The following is a 20,189-nucleotide window of genomic DNA, read 5'->3' as shown; positions in this document are numbered from 1 at the left end:
GCCTTAGGAGCCCTTTTAAGCGCTAGGAATCTTGAGGAATAGCTTTTATATTAACTGGGATTATCGTGTCACTTTTAGGGGAAATTCTAAGAAAACGTCATGACTCTGAGAATTTTCTTAGAATTTGGCCGCTAGGAGCCACTTTTTGCACAAAGATTCTTTAGGGATACGGGCCCAGGGAAGAGGACTTTTAGTGGCTTAGGAGTTCCCCTAAGCAGCTGCACAAAATGGCCAACAGAAGAGGCAGGAGAGATACCTTTATGTTCGTTCACCAACTGGGCCAGCAACAAACCTTGCTCCTCAGTCCAGTTCGGCTTGCGAGTCCTTTTTTTTCTCCATTTTCCGTGTTTGTAGGATATTTGTTAACAAGCCTTTATAAATAGACCAGCCAGCAATCACAGACATTGATAAAAGCTGAGCCGTGTTACCCTCGTTAAGACCACACTGGACTTGTAACATTGTGATTTCTACTTCATTAGGGACAGCCCCTTGAGATAGGCCATGTTGTTTTCAATGGGGTCCATATGGGAGTGAAAGTACAAAATATGCCAGCTAGGATATTGATATGAGCAAATAAGACACGAATCATTATTTGAACAGGGTGTAATTAGTTTAAGTTTTCACATATTTTAGATTCTAATGTTAGGCTATAACCCCTACAGCTTACTATTCATTTTCCAGATATTTTCTTGAATGTGAAATATTTACAATTACAGTCAGCATAAGATTAGAGTGTATAATTATGTTTATTGATTTGAGGGTACATCCTTTGCTCATTCTCACCAAAAGCTCATTTCCATCAAACTTGTAGGATCAACCAATCACGGCTTTTGAAATGATGACTCATACCTAGCAACGGGGTCAACCACACCTCCTCACTAAGATAGGATTTTCCATCCATTCCTTGCTCAGAGTTCACTGAAAATGTTCTGGAATCACTTCTAAGCTAAAACTCCTGGCAAGGAATTTTTAGGTTAAGTTAGGAGCTCTCTGAGAGGATTCTCAGAATCTTTAGGGATACGGGCCCTGGATTGCAAATACAAGTGCACAATGGACAATTAAGGAGTATTAGTACTAAAAGAAAAACCCATGCTGATTGGCTTGTTTGACTGGTTTGCATTAGCAGCAGGTGTACAGTAGGCTGAGGTTGCTGCCTGTACTTTGTTTCTTACATCATACGCTGATGAGTCAGAGGGACGGACAAACAAGGACCAGGAAAAAGCTGGTGTAACCCAGAGTCACCTCAGCCTCAGCCTCAGCAAGAAAACATATTCAGAGAAGGAAGGCTTCTCACAAAACCAGACCGAGGAGGAAGTTGAGAGATGACTGAGGACTTGGAGGAGCAGGAAGACGAGCTGCTCGCTCTCCAGAGTATCTTTGATGCGGACGAGTTTGTTCGGGACGAGTCGAAGTCTGCCGGAGAAATCCGAGTATGTGTCGAGCTTCCTGCCGGCTTCAGCGTGGCTCTCAGAGAGGGTAAATCAGAGGAGCCGGGGTTGTCAAACATGCGACTGTTGGACTGAAAAGGTCCGATCTGGATGTTTCTGGAAAATGTTGGTTTGGAATATTAGGCACTACCTTTACTGGTACAACCCTAATCATCTACGTAAGATAAAATGGGTTTTATGTAGCCAATGATGTAAAATGAGTTAAACTCATTAGGCTAGCCAATATAAGGAGCGTGTTTTTGTCGGAATTAAATGGAATGTATGAATTAAATATATCTAGATTAGATATATCGTTGAACAGCTTAATGTCATCAAGCATCATTCATAGCTTTTGCTATTTGAGTTCATGTGACAGAATATATCATATATTTTCTACTGAATACACCAAATTTTTTAAAAAACAAATAAACAAACATTACAGAAAGAGAATAGTTTGGAGTGTGGGAGACTATTCTTCATCTGATGATCTCGTATTTTTCTTTCTAAGGTGAAAGTCTGCGTCAGTATGATATTTCTTTCCTTCCACCGCTGCTTTTGAACTTTGGACTTCCTGGGGACTACCCCTCCTCCTCCCCTCCCTCCTTCAGCCTCACCTGCAGCTGGCTGACTCGCACACAGGTAATTAGCAGTCAAATCATTGTTGGTCACGTGTTCATCCTGCCAGTGTGTGAGAGGTTCGCAGGACATGACAGGACAAGATGACAACAATATATTTTCCCTCTCCCTCCACAGTTGGCTGCACTGCGTGCTCATCTCGCTGATCTCTATGAGGCCACTGGGGGCGCTGTGGTGCTCTTTTCCTGGGTGCAGTTTCTCAGAGAAGACGCTCTGAGGTTCCTGAACATCCACAGTAAGCTGGATCTTCCTCCTGATGAACGCAGCACCCTGCATTATAACCAGGACCAACACGATGCTGAACCCTCAGGACCAAAGAACAATTCAGAGCCAGAGTTCTCTGTACCATCCTCGGAAGTTCAGGAGAATCCTTCTGACGGGAGCCGCACAGACTCTCAGGGAGCTTCGGCTTTAGACTCCTGCAAGCATGACCAGAAGGATTTGAACTCTCACCAGAACCAGAGTGATCTAACCTCAGATTATCAAAGAGCTCTTTCTCCAGAGCCTGCACTCCAAAACCAAACTGCACACACTCCAGATGTGACAATCCTCCAAGCCTCAGAGTTTAAGGTTGATCCCCAGGATGATCTTTCTTCATCTGCAGAGAAATCCAAGCATCATCAAAGTGTCCGGGGACATTTCTTAAATGAAGGAGATGCTTCTCTCTCATCGCTGCTTCCCTCTACCTCCTCAGGCACGTTAGATCCAAGTGAACTTGGAGCTGCTTCTCTGCCGGTCCACCCCACAGATTCTCCTCAGAGTGAAGAGCAAACCCTCTCTGGTCTCTTTTTAACTCCATCACAGACTCTGCTGTCACACATTTTGATCTATAATGCGGCCCAGAAACAGAAAGTGTTTGCCACCACCGTCTTTGACTGCGGGGTTTGTTTTATGGGCCGACTCGGGTCCGAGTGCGTGAAGCTGTCACCGTGTGGCCACGTCTTCTGCCGGGCCTGTCTCTGCGAGTTCTGTACAGTTCAGATCACAGAGGGGAACGTCCGGGGTGTCACCTGTCCTCAGGCAGACTGCGCTGGTGCTCCTACACCTGCACAGGTAGAAGCTACACGCAGTCTTCAACCTGCAGATTGGTTTCAACAACTGTAGTGTTTGGTCCTTTCATCTAATATCGCAACACATTTTAAAAGCTGTTAAAAAGAGCTAGAGGCAGAAGGATCAAGGACAGAGGAGACAAGGAGGACTGATGACTGGCCTTTCTTGTCAAATGAAACCTCTGTGTTTGAATTTTGTTCAGCTGACCTCGGCCTCATTTTGTGTGTCTGCTTTTTCGTCTCTGTTGTGTTTGTAGGTGCAGAGTCTGGTAGGGGAGAAGCTGTTTGACCGCTATGACCGTCTCTTGCTGCAGAACACTCTGGACAGCATGTCTGGTCTGTTTTCTTTCTGTTGCTGTTAAACTGAGTGTGTGATAAAGGCTTTCATACACTGATTGGAATCTATTTATTACATTTCTCTGTTAGACCAGGCAGAAAAAACATATTTAGCTCTTTTTCATAAATATCTCATTTCTTTTGGCATCTTTTTGTCTTGCAGATGTGACGTACTGTCCTCGAACATCCTGTGGCTCTGCTGTGATTTTGGAGAAGTCCAGCAAGGCAGCGCTTTGCTCTGAGTGTGGCTTTGCCTTCTGCGTCACCTGCAGAAAAACCTACCATGGAACGGGGAAGTGTGAGACCAAGAAAAAATACCCTGAAAGATATATAATAGACCTGCCACAGTCACAAGGTACACAGATATATGCTGTGTGACCACAAAGAATAATAAAAACGACAACATCCAGTCACAGTAAATGTAAAACTGTTTCACAAATGAGACTGATGTTTGAGAGTACAGGAGGTAACTGGATGATTGCTTTGAGTTGATGCAGATATGTGTTTAGTCTAAGTGTGTATGCTGTTGTCCTGTATGTGTCTCTTAGAGGGGATGAAGGCTCTCATGAAGGACTATGCCAGTGGCAGCAGGGAGAGGAAGCGCCTGCTGGAAAACAGATATGGCTGCAATTTACTGGTGTCCATTACAGAAAACAAACTAAGCGACAACTGGATTGCCAACAATACCAAGAGCTGTCCTGAATGCTTCACTAGAATAGAGGTTTGCACTCACCTGAGCACATTCGTACAAGCATGAGAGCTTGGAGCAGTTCAGAGAGAGTTTCTGATTGAATTTGCTCAAACGTGTGTTGTGCTTTATGTTACAGAAGGATGGAGGGTGTGACCAGATGTTGTGCACTCGCTGTAAGAGGATTTTCTGGTGGGACAGACTGACTCCAGAAAACACAACCGAACAGTTTTATGGGGGTCAATGTTCTTCCAACTAATTCTAGTAATCAGCACCACATACTGTCTCATAATCAGCAGGGGGCAACAAAAGCAACAATGACAGGAAGGAATAACCAAACCTTTGGTTCCTTAGAAAACACAAAGTGCTGTAAATTAACAAAGATTGCCCTGTTTGGCTGTTTTATTTGCCTTAGACCACAATAAATCACTTACACGAAAGGTGTATGTTCTAATCAATTACCAATTATTCCTTCAGTTAATGGACAAATTATGTGGTCAGAAAACAGACACATTTGCCAGAGTCCTATTTTTTTTAAACCAACAGTTCAAAAACACAAGTTTCTTTTTCTACTGATGAACCAAATTAACTGAGCAAGTATTTCCCAAACTGGTGAATTCCTCTGCTTTTAGATGTGTTTACTACTGTTTTGCTGCTGTTAAGTACTGTTATGGCACAAAAGTGCTCTGTGCAGTCATTCTCAGTGTAACGTTTGAACTCCGAGGGAAAAGACAGGTTCACACTGCCACAGATATATGCAGGTGCAACAACTACAGGTAAAGCTTCTGACCTTGACGTGCATGTTTCATTTCAATTCCAGCAGCAGCCTACAGGTAGATCCTGAACATCTGGCTTCTTTCCCCTTCCTCCACTGCCCTGTGATGACAGTGGAACAAAGACGCCAGCATGTTTGATTTTCTTGTCTGTCCAGGGAAAATCCTACTTCCTCATCACTTCCTCATAAATGTCTAAACAGCAGTTTGCCTTTATAACCCACTGAAGAAGACTGCACAATGCAAGAATAGTAATTGTAATAATTATATCAGTTACACCTTCATTTTTCCTGCTAGCACAAACAAAATACATGCTTTATTTATTTATTTATTTATTTTTTTAAAAAGGCACATTTACTTCCTCTCCAGACTGGAGCCACTGTAGCTCCACAAATGCAGACTCATCCTTTAGTTAGAACACCTTGAAACATGGCTCCATCACCTCCCCTTCAACCCCAACTGGTCACAGCAGATGACTTATTCTTCAGAACCTGGTTCTGCTGGAGGATTCTTCCTGTCAAAGGGGAGTTCTTCCTTCCCACTGTTGCCAGGTGCATGCTCATGGGCGTTCATCTGATTGTTGGGATTTTCTCTGTAGGATCATTAACTTATGATATAATACACCATGAGGTGAGTGTTGTAGTGGTTTGGCACCATATCAATAAAACTGAGTAAGTTGGAAATGACTTTGAAATTTCCAGTAAATTTATACTGACACATACAATTCTTAGACAGAATTCTTAGATAAAGAAGCATGAATTTACAGAAAATAAAAACTACTGATAATGGTAGTGATAACCGTCAACCTGACTTCTTGACTATACTCAGTATATTTTTTTATAAGTTTTCACTGCAAGATTTGACTGAAGAAAACACCTGCAATGCATTTTCTAAAGGTGTTGGCATTTCATACCAGAACAAACAGCTGTCTTTGGTTTAGGTGACTTGTTTTCATGGTTTTAGGATGTTTCCTGAATCTACATAGGTTTGAAGGTGGTAGTTTTATATGCCCTCATCTTTTCACTTGAACATATCCTAGCTTAGCAAATTAGGAACAAACTTACCGTGGCCATGTACTCCAAGACATGAACCATCCTGTGAAAACACACAAATGTAATGTATTAAAACCTCGTGTAGCTGATGTGGTCTTTTAAAACAAAACAAAGCAAAACCTGAAAATGAATTTGCCTTTCATTCTTCTTCACCATTTGTAACAATGTAAAAATGGGAGAAAAAAACAAGCCCACATACTGGTTCTCAGGTCAAAAACACAGATTTTTCAATTTCCTCTCAAGACTTGCACAGATTTGCTTTGCTTGGCACCTAAAATGTGAAATTCAAAATAACACAACAGTTTATTTCAATATTATTTAAGCACCTTTAAAAAGAAGATTACCATAGTGGACCAGGTGGTAAAGCCAAAAACTGCAGTTCCTCTAATGACCACTTGAGGCTGGTCCCAAAAGCGAGTCAGTCCTCACAGACGCCTATATTAAAAATGTCAAACTTAAGAAGAGGAAAACCCCCCAAAACAAAACAAACAAGAGAACAAACAAACAAACAAAAAACAAAAAAAACACATTTACCAAAAATATCAGTCTCTGTGTGAATCACTTATTTGAATAATAAAATGATGTTTAGAGAACAATTGATGATATAGAGAATTTGTGAAATGCTGATTTAGTTTTGGATGAATAGAGCATGTAAATATGTTCTTTCTTTCCAGCATCTGTTGACAGTGCCCAGAAAAGTGATGTGTCAAAAACCCAAAGAAGTCCCAGGACTTTGTCTGCCATCTTGAAATCCAGAACAGTCCCCAGGCCACTGAGTGTCCAGTTCAAATCCCAAACAGAACTAACGCTGTTGAGCAAGGCAGAGAAAACGCTGGAGAGCCAAATCCAACTCAATCTGAGGGAAAACTACAGCCAGAACTGATGGATTAAAATTTCTGTTTCATTATGTCTAATATTGACTACATAATTTAACAGAACACTCCTCTTAGATCACTGTATGTGGTTGAATGGTGTTGGCAGCATTAGTGCCATAATATTTCTCATATTTATAGCTGTCAGATTATAGTATCAGATAACATAACAGTCTGTTATTATTTTTTTCACATTCCTATGATATTCCTCAGCTGACTGTGAGAAATGTAAATTATGAAAAAATGTTATCTTGTCCTTTTCGGCGCTTTCACTGCATTATGTGGCCTTCATTAAAAATTGAGACTTTATTATTATGCTTTTTCTGTCCGTACTTAGAAAAAATGAGTCTATTCTGTTCATCTGGATGTAGCGTTCCAGATGAATATAGTGCCAAATCACAGCAACAGCTGCCCCAAAGCGCTTTATATTGTAAGGTAAAGACCCTACAATAATATACTGTAATTCTTCATGTCTGTGTAAAGCTTTGTGAGTAACTTAAAGGAGAAACGTTCACAGAGCACCAGGGAGTATTCTTCTGTAATGTGTTCCAGTAAATTAAAGGAGAGAGGTTTTAAATAGTGTACTGTATTGTTGGGTTCTTAGAGACCTGGATTGCAAATACAAGTGCACAATGGACTATTAAGGAGTATTAGTACTAAAAGAAAAACCCATGCTGATTGGCTTGTTTGACTGGTTTGCATTAGCAGCAGGTGTACAGTAGGCTGAGGTTGATGCCTGTACTTTGTTTCTTACATCATACGCTGATGAGTCAGAGGGACGGACAAACAAGGACCAGGAAAAAGCTGGTGTAACCCAGAGTCACCTCAGCCTCAGCAAGAAGCAGGAAAACATATTCAGAGAAGGAAGGCTTCTCACAAAACCAGACCGAGGAGGAAGTTGAGGGATGACTGAAGACTTGGAGGAGCAGGAAGACGAGCTGCTCGCTCTCCAGAGTATCTTTGATGCGGACGAGTTTGTTCGGGATGAGTCGAAGTCTGCCGGAGAAATCCGAGTATGTGTCGAGCTTCCTGCCGGCTTCAGCGTGGCTCTCAGAGAGGGTAAATCAGAGGAGCCGGGGTTGTCAAACATGCGACTGTTGGACTGAAAAGGTCCGATCTGGATGTTTCTGGAAAATGTTGGTTTGGAATATTAGGCACTACCTTTACTGGTACAACCCTAATCATCTACTAAAGATAAAATGGGTTTTATGTAGCCAATGATGTAAAATGAGTTAAACTCATTAGGCTAGCCAATATAAGGAGCGTGTTTTTGTCGGAATTAAATGGAATGTATGAATTAAATATATCTAGATTAGATATATCGTTGAACAGCATACTGACATCTGGCATCATTCATAGCTTTGGCTATTTGAGTTCATGTGACAGAATATATCATATTTTTCTATTGAATACACCCAATTTTTTTAAAAACAAATAAACAAACATTACAGAAAGAGAATAGTTTGGAGTGTGGGAGACTATTCTTCATCTGATGATCTCGTATTTTTCTTTCTAAGGTGAAAGTCTGCGTCAGTATGATATTTCTTTCCTTCCACCGCTGCTTTTGAACTTTGGGCTTCCTGGGGACTACCCCTCCTCCTCCCCTCCCTCCTTCAGCCTCACCTGCAGCTGGCTGACTCGCACACAGGTAATTAGCAGTCAAATCATTGCTGGTCACGTGTTCAGCCTGCCAGTGTGTGAGAGGTTCACAGGACATGACAGGACAAGACGACAACAATATATTTTCCCTCTCCCTCCACAGTTGGCTGCACTGTGTGCTCATCTCGGTGATCTCTATGAGGCCACTGGGGGCGCTGTGGTGCTCTTTTCCTGGGTGCAGTTTCTCAGAGAAGACGCTCTGAGGTTCCTGAACATCCACAGTAAGCTGGATCTTCCTCCTGATGAACGCAGCACCCTGCATTATAACCAGGACCAACACGATGCTGAACCCTCAGGACCAAAGAACAATTCAGAGCCAGAGTTCTCTGTACCATCCTCGGAAGTTCAGGAGAATCCTTCTGACGGGAGCTGCACAGACTCTCAGGGAGCTTCGGCTTTAGACTCCTGCAAGCATGACCAGAAGGATTTGAACTCTCACCAGAGCCAGAGTGATCTAACCTCAGATTATCAAAGAGCTCTTTCTCCAGAGCCTGCACTCCAAAACCAAACTGCACACACTCCAGATGTGACAATCCTCCAAGCCTCAGAGTTTAAGGTTGATCCCCAGGATGATCTTTCTTCATCTGCAGAGAAATCCAAGCATCATCAAAGTGTCCGGGGAGATTTCTTAAATGAAGGAGATGCTTCTCTCTCATCGCTGCTTCCCTCTACCTCCTCAGGCACGTTAGATCCAAGTGAACATGGAGCTGCTTCTCTGCCGGTCCACCCCACAGATTCTCCTCAGAGTGAAGAGCAAACCCTCTCTGGTCTCTTTTAACTCCATCACAGACTCTGCTGTCCCACATTTTGATCTATAATGCGGCCCAGAAACAGAAAGTGTTTGCCACCACCGTCTTTGACTGCGGGGTTTGTTTTATGGGCCGACTCGGGTCCGAGTGCGTGAAGCTGTCACCGTGTGGCCACGTCTTCTGCCGGGCCTGTCTCTGCAAGTTCTGTACGGTTCAGATCACAGAGGGGAACGTCCGGGTGTCACCTGTCCTCAGGCAGACTGCGCTGGTGCTCTACACACCTGCACAGGTAGAAGCTACACGCAGTCTTCAACCTGCAGAATGGTTTCAACAACTGTAGTGTTTGGTCCTTTCATCTAATATCGCAACACATTTTAAAAGCTGTTAAAAAGAGCTAGAGGCAGAAGGATCAAGGACAGAGGAGACAAGGAGGACTGATGACTGGCCTTTCTTGTCAACTGAAACCTCTGTGTTTGAATTTTGATCAGCTGACCTCGGCCTCATTTTGTGTGTCTGCTTTTTCGTCTCTGTTGTGTTTGTAGGTGCAGAGTCTGGTAGGGGAGAAGCTGTTTGACCGCTATGACCGTCTCCTGCTGCAGAACACTTTGGACAGCATGTCTGGTCTGTTTTCTTTCTGTTGCTGTTAAACTGAGTGTGTGATAAAGGCTTTCATAGACTGATTGGAATCTATTTATTACATTTCTGGGTTAGACCTGGTAAAAAGAACATCTTTTGCTCTTTTTCATAAATATCATTTCTTTTGGCATCTTTTTGTCTTGCAGATGTGACGTACTGTCCTCGAACATCCTGTGGCTCTGCTGTGATTTTGGAGAAGTCCAGCAAGGCAGCGCTTTGCTCTGCGTGTGGCTTTGCCTTCTGCGTCATATGCAGAAAAACCTACCATGGAACGGGGAAGTGTGAGACCAAGAAAAAATACCCTGAAAGATATATAATAGACCTGCCACAGTCACAAGGTACACAGATATATGCTGTGTGACCACAAAGAATAATAAAAATGACAACATCCAGTCACAGTAAATGTAAAACTGTTTCACAAATGAGACTGATGGTTTGAGAGTACAGGAGGTAACTGGGTGATTGCTTTGAGTCGATGCAGATGTGTGTTTAGTCTAAGTGTGTATGCTGTTGTCCTGTATGTGTCTCTTAGAGGGGATGAAGGCTCTCTGGGAGGACTATGTCAGTGGCAGCAGGGAGAGGAAACGCCTGCTGGAAAACAGATATGGCTGCAATTTACTGGTGTCCATTATGGAAAACAAACTAAGCAACAACTGGATTGCCAACAATAGCAAGAGCTGTCCTGAATGCTTCAGCAGAATAGAGGTTTGCACTCACCTGAGCACATTCGTACAAACTTGAGAGCTTGGAGCAGTTCAGAGAGAGTTTCTGATTGAATTTGCTCATACGTGTGTTGTGCTTTATGTTACAGAAGGATGGAGGGTGTGACCGGATGATGTGCACTCGCTGTAAGAGGATTTTCTGTTGGAACTGCCTCACCAGACTGACTCCAGAAAATACAACCGAACACTTTTATGGGGGTCAATGTTCTTCCTAATTCTAACCTCCCCAGCTATCAGCTACTTGAATGTGTTTTTTTGTTGTTGTTGTTTTTGCGTTTTTAAATATTTATTGTGTACATCTTTAAAGATAACCTGTATAAAGGCAGACAGGACAGCAATTATTTTAAAATGTTTTTCTTTATCAGAAAATGGAAAAATTGATATTTTACATCTTGTTACCACGGGTTTCTTCTGTTGCTTTAAAAGTCATTCCCAAATGACACCATGTGTCATACTGTCTCATAATCAGCAGGGGGCACTAAAAACAGGCACAAAACACAAACTTTTGGTTCCTTAGAAAACACAAAGTGCTGTAAATTAACAAAGATTGCCCTCTTTGGCTGTTTTATTTGCCTTAGACCACAATGAAGCATTTGCACCAAAGGTGTATGTTCTAACTCATTATAATTTGTGGCCTTCACTGTCAATATACTGATCAGTTATTCTTTCAGTTAATGGACAAATTATGTGGTCAGAAAACAGACACATTTGCCAGAGTCCTATTTTTTTCAAACCAACAGTTCAAAAACACAAGTTTCTTTTTCTACTGATGAACCAAATTAACTGAGCAAGTATTTCCCAAACTGGTGAATTCCTCTGCTTTTAGATGTGTTTACTACTGTTTTGCTGCTGTTAAGTACTGTTATGGCACAAAAATGCTCTGTGCAGTCATTCTCACTGTAACGTTTGAACTCCGAGGGAAAAGACAGGTTCACACTGCCACAGATATATGCAGGTGCAACAACTACAGGTAAAGCTTCTGACCTTGTCGTGCATGTTTCATTTCAATTCCAGCAGCAGCCTACAGGTAGATCCTGAACATCTGGCTTCTTTCCCCTTCCTCCACTGCCCTGTGATGACAGTGGAACAAAGACGCCAGCATGTTTGATTTTCTTGTCTGTCCAGGGAAAATCCTACTTCCTTATCACTTCCTCATAAATGTCTAAACAGCAGTTTGCTTTTACAACCCACTGAAGAAGACTGCACAATGCAAGAATAGTTTTGAATTGTATCAGTTACACCTTTATTTTTCCTGCTAGCACAAACAAAATACATGCTTTATTTATTTATTTATTTATTTTTTGTAAAAAGGCACATTTACTTCCTCTCCAGACTGGAGCCACTGTAGCTCCACAAATGCAGACTCATCCTTTAGTTAGAACACCTTGAAACATGGCTCCATCACCTCCCCTTCAACCCCAACTGGTCACAGCAGATGACTTATTCTTCAGAACCTGGTTCTGCTGGAGGATTCTTCCTGTCAAAGGGGAGTTCTTCCTTCCCACTGTTGCCAGGTGCATGCTCATGGGCGTTCATCTGATTGTTGGGATTTTCTCTGTAGGATCATTAACTTATGATATAATACACCATGAGGTGAGTGTTGTAGTGGTTTGGCACCATATCAATAAAACTGAGTAAGTTGGAAATGACTTTGAAATTTCCAGTAAATTTATACTGACACATACAATTCTTAGACAGAATTCTTAGATAAAGAAGCATGAATTTACAGAAAATAAAAACTACTGATAATGGTAGTGATAACCGTCAACCTGACTTCTTGACTATACTCAGTATATTTTTTTATAAGTTTTCACTGCAAGATTTGACTGAAGAAAACACCTGCAATGCATTTTCTAAAGGTGTTGGCATTTCATACCAGAACAAACAGCTGTCTTTGGTTTAGGTGACTTGTTTTCATGGTTTTAGGATGTTTCCTGAATCTACATAGGTTTGAAGGTGGTAGTTTTATATGCGCTCATCTTTTCACTTGAACATATCCTAGCTTAGCAAATTAGGAACAAACTTGCCGTGGCCATGTACTCCAAGACATGAACCATCCTGTGAAAACAGACAAATGTAATGTATTAAAGCCTCGTGTAGCTGATGTGGTCTTTTAAAACAAAACAAAGCAAAACCTGAAAATGAATTTGCCTTTCATTCTTCTTCACCATTTGTAACAATGTAAAATGGGAGAAAAAAAACAAGCCCACATACTGGTTCTCAGGTCAAAAACACAGATTTTTCAATTTCCTCTCAAGACTTGCACAGATTTGCTTTGCTTGGCACCTAAAATGTGAAATTCAAAATAACACAACAGTTTATTTCAATATTATTTAAGCACCTTTAAAAAGAAGATTACCATAGTGGACCAGGTGGTAAAGCCAAAAACTGCAGTTCCTCTAATGACCACTTGAGGCTGGTCCCAAAAGCGAGTCAGTCCTCACAGACGCCTATATTAAAAATGTCAAACTTAAGAAGAGGAAAACCCCCCAAAACAAAACAAACAAGAGATCAAACAAACAAACAAAAAACAAAAAAAACACATTTACCAAAAATATCAGTCTCTGTGTGAATCACTTATTTGAATAATAAAATGATGTTTAGAGAACAATTGATGATATAGAGAATTTGTGAAATGCTGATTTAGTTTTGGATGAATAGAGCATGTAAATATGTTCTTTCTTTCCAGCATCTGTTGACAGTGCCCAGAAAAGTGATGTGTCAAAAACCCAAAGAAGTCCCAGGACTTTGTCTGCCATCTTGAAATCCAGAACAGTCCCCAGGCCACTGAGTGTCCAGTTCAAATCCCAAACAGAACTAACGCTGTTGAGCAAGGCAGAGAAAACGCTGGAGAGCCAAATCCAACTCAATCTGAGGAAAACTACAGCCAGAACTGATGGATTAAAATTTCTGTTTCATTATGTCTAATATTGACTACATAATTTAACAGAACACTCCTCTTAGATCACTGTATGTGGTTGAATGGTGTTGGCAGCATTAGTGCCATAATATTTCTCATATTTATATCTGTCAGATTATAGTATCAGATAACATAACAGTCTGTTATTATTTTTTCACATTCCTATGATATTCCTCAGCTGACTGTGAGAAATGTAAATTATGAAAAAATGTTATATTGTCCTTTTCGGCGCTTTCACTGCATTATGTGGCCTTCATTAAAAATTGAGACTTTATTATTATGCTTTTCTGTCCATACTTAGAAAAATGAGTCTATTCTGTTCATCTGGATGTAGCGTTCCAGATGAATATAGTGCCAAATCACAGCAACAGCTGCCCCAAAGCGCTTTATATTGTAAGGTAAAGACCCTACAATAATATACTGTAATTCTTCATGTCTGTGTAAAGCTTTGTGAGTAACTTAAAGGAGAAACGTTCACAGAGCACCAGGGAGTATTCTTCTGTAATGTGTTCCAGTAAATTAAAGGAGAGAGGTTTTAAATAGTGTACTGTATTGTTGGGTTCTTAGAGACCTGGATTGCAAATACAAGTGCACAATGGACTATTAAGGAGTATTAGTACTAAAAGAAAAACCCATGCTGATTGGCTTGTTTGACTGGTTTGCATTAGCAGCAGGTGTACAGTAGGCTGAGGTTGATGCCTGTACTTTGTTGTTTCTTACATCATACGCTGATGAGTCAGAGGGACGGACAAACAAGGACCAGGAAAAAGCTGGTGTAACCCAGAGTCACCTCAGCCTCAGCAAGAAAACATATTCACAGAAGGAAGGCTTCTCACAAAACCAGACCGAGGAGGAAGTTGAGGGATGACTGAAGACTTGGAGGAGCAGGAAGACGAGCTGCTCGCTCTCCAGAGTATCTTTGATGCGGACGAGTTTGTTCGGGACGAGTCGAAGTCTGCCGGAGAAATCCGAGTATGTGTCGAGCTTCCTGACGGCTTCAGCGTGGCTCTCAGAGAGGGTAAATCAGAGGAGCCGGGGTTGTCAAACATGCGACTGTTGGACTGAAAAGGTCCGATCTGGATGTTTCTGGAAAATGTTGGTTTGGAATATTAGGCACTACCTTTACTGGTACAACCCTAATCATCTACGTAAGATAAAATGGGTTTTATGTAGCCAATGGTGTAAAATGAGTTAAACTCATTAGGCTAGCCAATATAAGGAGCGTGTTTTTGTCGGAATTAAATGGAATGTATGAATTAAATATATCTAGATTAGATATATCGTTGAACAGCATACTGACATCTGGCATCATTCATAGCTTTGGCTATTTGAGTTCATGTGACAGAATATATCATATATTTCTATTGAATACACCCAATTTTTTTAAAAACAAATAAACAAACATTACAGAAAGAGAATAGTTTGGAGTGTGGGAGACTATTCTTCATCTGATGATCTCGTATTTTTCTTTCTAAGGTGAAAGTCTGCGTCAGTATGATATTTCTTTCCTTCCACCGCTGCTTTTGAACTTTGGGCTTCCTGGGACTACCCTCCTCCTCCCTCCCTCCTTCAGCCTCACCTGCAGCTGGCTGACTCGCACACAGGTAATTAGCAGTCAAATCATTGTTGGTCACGTGTTCATCCTGCCAGTGTGTGAGAGGTTCACAGGACATGACAGGACAAGACGACAACAATATATTTTATCTCTCCCTCCACAGTTGGCTGCACTGTGTGCTCATCTCGGTGATCTCTATGAGGCCACTGGGGGCGCTGTGGTGCTCTTTTCCTGGGTGCAGTTTCTCAGAGAAGACGCTCTGAGGTTCCTGAACATCCACAGTAAGCTGGATCTTCCTCCTGATGAACGCAGCACCCTGCATTATAACCAGGACCAACACGATGCTGAACCCTCAGGACCAAAGAACAATTCAGAGCCAGAGTTCTCTGTACCATCCTCGGAAGTTCAGGAGAATCCTTCTGACGGGAGCCGCACAGACTCTCAGGGAGCTTCGGCTTTAGACTCCTGCAAGCATGACCAGAAGGATTTGAACTCTCACCAGAGCCAGAGTGATCTAACCTCAGATTATCAAAGAGCTCTTTCTCCAGAGCCTGCACTCCAAAACCAAACTGCACACACTCCAGATGTGACAATCCTCCAAGCCTCAGAGTTTAAGGTTGATCCCCAGGATGATCTTTCTTCATCTGCAGAGAAATCCAAGCATCATCAAAGTGTCCGGGGAGTTTTCTTAAATGAAGGAGATGCTTCTCTCTCATCGCTGCTTCCCTCTACCTCCTCAGGCACGTTAGATCCAAGTGAACTTGGAGCTGCTTCTCTGCCGGTCCACCCCACAGATTCTCCTCAGAGTGAAGAGCAAACCCTCTCTGGTCTCTTTTTAACTCCATCACAGACTCTGCTGTCCCACATTTTGATCTATAATGCGGCCCAGAAACAGAAAGTGTTTGCCACCACCGTCTTTGACTGCGGGGTTTGTTTTATGGGCCGACTCGGGTCCGAGTGCGTGAAGCTGTCACCGTGTGGCCACGTCTTCTGCCGGGCCTGTCTCTGCGAGTTCTGTACGGTTCAGATCACAGAGGGGAACGTCCGGGGTGTCACCTGTCCTCAGGCAGACTGCGCTGGTGCTCCTACACCTGCACAGGTAGAAGCTACACGCAGTCTTCAACCTGCAGAATGGTTTCAACAACTGTAGTGTTTGGTCCTTTCATCTAACATCGCAACACATTTTAAAAGCTGTTAAAAAGAGCTAGAGGCAGAAGGATCAAGGACAGAGGAGACAAGGAAGACTGATGACTGGCCTTTCTTGTCAAATGAAACCTCTGTGTTTGAATTTTGATCAGCTGACCTCGGCCTCATTTTGTGTGTCTGCTTTTTCGTCTCTGTTGTGTTTGTAGGTGCAGAGTCTGGTAGGGGAGAAGCTGTTTGACCGCTATGACCGTCTCCTGCTGCAGAACACTCTGGACAGCATGTCTGGTCTGTTTTCTTTCTGTTGCTGTTAAACTGAGTGTGTGATAAAGGCTTTCATACACTGATTGGAATCTATTTATTACATTTCTGGGTTAGACCTGGTAAAAAGAACATCTTTTGCTCTTTTTCATAAATATCTCATTTCTTTTGGCATCTTTTTGTCTTGCAGATGTGACGTACTGTCCTCGAACATCCTGTGGCTCTGCTGTGATTTTGGAGAAGTCCAGCAAGGCAGCGCTTTGCTCTGCGTGTGGCTTTGCCTTCTGCGTCATATGCAGAAAAACCTACCATGGAACGGGGAAGTGTGAGACCAAGAAAAAATATGCTGAAAGATATATAATAGACCTGCCACAGTCACAAGGTACACAGATATATGCTGTGTGACCACAAAGAATAATAAAAATGACAACATCCAGTCACAGTAAATGTAAAACTGTTTCACAAATGAGACTGATGTTTGAGAGTACAGGAGGTAACTGGGTGATTGCTTTGAGTCGATGCAGATGTGTGTTTAGTCTAAGTGTGTATGCTGTTGTCCTGTATGTGTCTCTTAGAGGGATGAAGGCTCTCTGGGAGGACTATGTCAGTGGCAGCAGGGAGAGGAAACGCCTGCTGGAAAACAGATATGGCTGCAATTTACTGGTGTCCATTATGGAAAACAAACTAAGCAACAACTGGATTGCCAACAATAGCAAGAGCTGTCCTGAATGCTTCAGCAGAATAGAGGTTTGCACTCACCCGAGCACATTCGTACAAACTTGAGAGCTTGGAGCAGTTCAGAGAGAGTTTCTGATTGAATTTGCTCATACGTGTGTTGTGCTTTATGTTACAGAAGGATGGAGGGTGTGACCGGATGATGTGCACTCGCTGTAAGAGGATTTTCTGTTGGAACTGCCTCACCAGACTGACTCCAGAAAATACAACCGAACACTTTTATGGGGGTCAATGTTCTTCCTAATTCTAACCTCCCCAGCTATCAGCTACTTGAATGTGTTTTTTTGTTGTTGTTGTTTTTGCATTTTTAAATATTTATTGTGTACATCTTTAAAGATAACCTGTATAAAGGCAGACAGGACAGCAATTATTTTAAAATGTTTTTCTTTATCAGAAAATGGAAAAATTGATATTTTACATCTTGTTACCACGGGTTTCTTCTGTTGCTTTAAAAGTCATTCCCAAATGACACCATGTGTCATACTGTCTCATAATCAGCAGGGGGGCACTAAAACAGGCACAAAACACAAACTTTTGGTTCCTTAGAAAACACAAAGTGCTGTAAATTAACAAAGATTGCCCTCTTTGGCTGTTTTATTTGCCTTAGGCCGCAATGAAGCATTTGCACCAAAGGTGTATGTTCTAACTCATTATAATTTGTGGCCTTCACTGTCAATATACCGATCAGTTATTCTTTCAGTTAATGGACAAATTATGTGGTCAGAAAACAGACACATTTGCCAGAGTCCTATTTTTTTCAAACCAACAGTTCAAAAACACAAGTTTCTTTTTTTTTTACTGGTGAAACAAATTAACTGAGCAAGTATTTCCCAAACTGGTGAATTCCTCTGCTTTTAGATGTGTTTACTACTGTTTTGCTGCTGTTAAGTACTGTTATGGCACAAAAATGCTCTGTGCAGTCATTCTCACTGTAACGTTTGAACTCCGAGGGAAAAGACAGGTTCACACTGCCACAGATATATGCAGGTGCAACAACTACACGTAAAGCTTCTGACCTTGACGTGCATGTTTCATTTCAATTCCAGCAGCAGCCTACAGGTAGATCCTGAACATCTGGCTTCTTTCCCCTTCCTCCACTGCCCTGTGATGACAGTGGAACAAAGACGCCAGCATGTTTGATTTTCTTGTCTGTCCAGGGAAAATCCTACTTCCTCATCACTTCCTCATAAATGTCTAAACAGCAGTTTGCCTTTATAACCCACTGAAGAAGACTGCACAATGCAAGAATAGTTTTGAATTGTATCAGTTACACCTTTATTTTTCCTGCTAGCACAAACAAAATACATGCTTCATTAAAAAAAAGGGCACATTTAGTTCCTCTCCAGACTGGAGCCACTGTAGCTCCACAAATGCAGGATCATCCTTTAGTTACAACAACACCTTGAAACATGGCTCCATCACCTCCCCTTCAACCCCAACTGGTTACAGCAGATGACGTATTCTTCAGAACCTGGTTCTGCTGGAGGATTCTTCCTGTCAAAGGGGAGTTCTTCCTTCCCACTGTTGCCAGGTGCATGCTCATGGGCGTTCATCTGATTGTTGGGATTTTCTCTGTAGGATCTTTAACTTATGGTATAATATACAGTACTTTGAAGTGACTGTTGCAGGGGTTTGGCACCTTAAATTGGAAATCAGTTTGAAATTTCTAGAAAATGTATACTGACACATACAGTGTGTATTGGAAGGAATTCTTAGATAAAGAAGCATGAATTTACAGAAAACTGAAACAACTGATAATGGTAGTGATAACTGTCAAATTGACATCTTGGTTATACTCAGTATATTTTTTATAGGTTTTCACTGCAAGATTTGACTGAAGAAAACACCTGCAATGCATTTTCTAAAGGTGTTGGCAGGTTTTGTTGGCAAAACCTTTCCTTTATACTGGTTCTCAAGTCAAAAACAGATTTTTTCACGCTCTCAAGGCTTGCACAGATTTGCTTTGCTTGGTATCTAAAATGTGAAATACACAATCAAATGATTGTGTATTTCACAATCACATTGACAGATGCACAAACACAGGGATGTGTAGCCAATTATTTGGTAGGCTTTGCTTATGGTCATTAGCCCAGTCTACTAAACCCATCACATGATGGCACAGACCATCCAAGAAGCATCATTTTCAGTTCTAATAGCTGTTATAACTCAGCACTAATTAGCGTGTGTGTGTGTGCCTTGCAAAGTTCACAGACAGTGGGCCTCAACCATGTGTCATCTTTAATGTACAGTTTATGTAGTATTTCCCCCTGATTTCATGTAGCTACTAAGCTAAGATACCATGTGGTCAGGCTATTTTCTAAGTACTTAATAATCTGTCTCCAGGACGCGTGCAGCTGTAATTTTGACTCATAACCACAAGACGGCAGGTTTGCGCTCTTATAAATCTGCTGTACACTTTTACACTATTAATTAATTTCCATGTTTTTAGCAGTCTTTAAAATCTGTGACACTATAATATGTTACTTGGTATCCTTACGTGAGTGGTTCATGCAGAGCAGATGAGCAGCCAGAGAGAGGATGCTGTCATCTGTCGTCAGGTAAGCTGATTCTTAATGCACTTGGTGAACTTATTGTGCCCCTGCAAACCTCCCAAAGAGAAATGAAACACTGACTGTAGGATACAGAGAGCACACATCTCAGCCTGTTTCACAGATGAGCAGTGGGGAAATCGGTGCGGCTCAGGATAAAGGTCGACAGGGGCAAAGTACCAGTTAAAAACACACACACACTCACAAAGGAATGACCGCACACAAAGGGGTCCCTCAACACTAAAATTTCCATCTCCCTTCAGTCAGTGCCAGTCACTTCTACTTTATGTGGCTTAATGTGTGTTAATGGTTGCAATGTCACAGTCACTAAGCCTAATGTGAGGAGTTATATCATCAGTTTTCTTTCTGCCTTTATCTCTCAGACAGTGACTGTTACATTTGCTCGATAGGTAGGAGGGCAAACAAA

The 20,189-nt window shown here is 41.8% G+C and overlaps 3 protein-coding genes across 3 annotated transcripts; all 3 read left to right on the top strand.

Moving 5' to 3' along the window:
* The first annotated feature begins 1,040 nt into the window (after window positions 1-1,040).
* LOC116315461 (E3 ubiquitin-protein ligase RNF14-like) lies at window positions 1,041-7,142 on the top strand. The gene is made up of 7 exons (XM_039600636.1): window positions 1,041-1,476; window positions 1,936-2,066; window positions 2,181-3,116; window positions 3,370-3,448; window positions 3,612-3,803; window positions 3,997-4,169; window positions 4,276-7,142. The coding sequence occupies exons 1-7, from the start codon at window positions 1,323-1,325 to the stop codon at window positions 4,393-4,395; spliced, it is 1,785 nt and encodes a 594-aa protein (XP_039456570.1). The 5' UTR covers window positions 1,041-1,322; the 3' UTR covers window positions 4,396-7,142.
* A 438-nt stretch (window positions 7,143-7,580) lies between these two features.
* On the top strand, window positions 7,581-12,733 carry LOC116315494 (E3 ubiquitin-protein ligase RNF14-like). The gene is made up of 5 exons (XM_039600731.1): window positions 7,581-7,892; window positions 9,784-9,862; window positions 10,024-10,215; window positions 10,410-10,582; window positions 10,689-12,733. The coding sequence occupies exons 1-5, from the start codon at window positions 7,797-7,799 to the stop codon at window positions 10,812-10,814; spliced, it is 666 nt and encodes a 221-aa protein (XP_039456665.1). The 5' UTR covers window positions 7,581-7,796; the 3' UTR covers window positions 10,815-12,733.
* Window positions 12,734-15,084: 2,351 nt separating this feature from the next.
* LOC116315496 (E3 ubiquitin-protein ligase RNF14-like) lies at window positions 15,085-16,912 on the top strand (the record flags this gene model as incomplete). Its single annotated transcript, XM_039600799.1, has 4 exons — window positions 15,085-15,123; window positions 15,238-16,173; window positions 16,427-16,505; window positions 16,669-16,912. Coding segments are annotated over 4 exons (1,269 nt in total), but the record flags the coding sequence as incomplete, so codon positions are not given.
* Window positions 16,913-20,189: the final 3,277 nt, after the last annotated feature.

Source organism: Oreochromis aureus, linkage group 17 (assembly GCF_013358895.1).
Source record: "Oreochromis aureus strain Israel breed Guangdong linkage group 17, ZZ_aureus, whole genome shotgun sequence".
Lineage (NCBI taxonomy): Eukaryota > Metazoa > Chordata > Actinopteri > Cichliformes > Cichlidae > Oreochromis > Oreochromis aureus.
The sequence above is the reverse complement of the archived record's forward strand: the minus strand, read 5'-3'. Positions and strand labels throughout refer to the sequence as shown.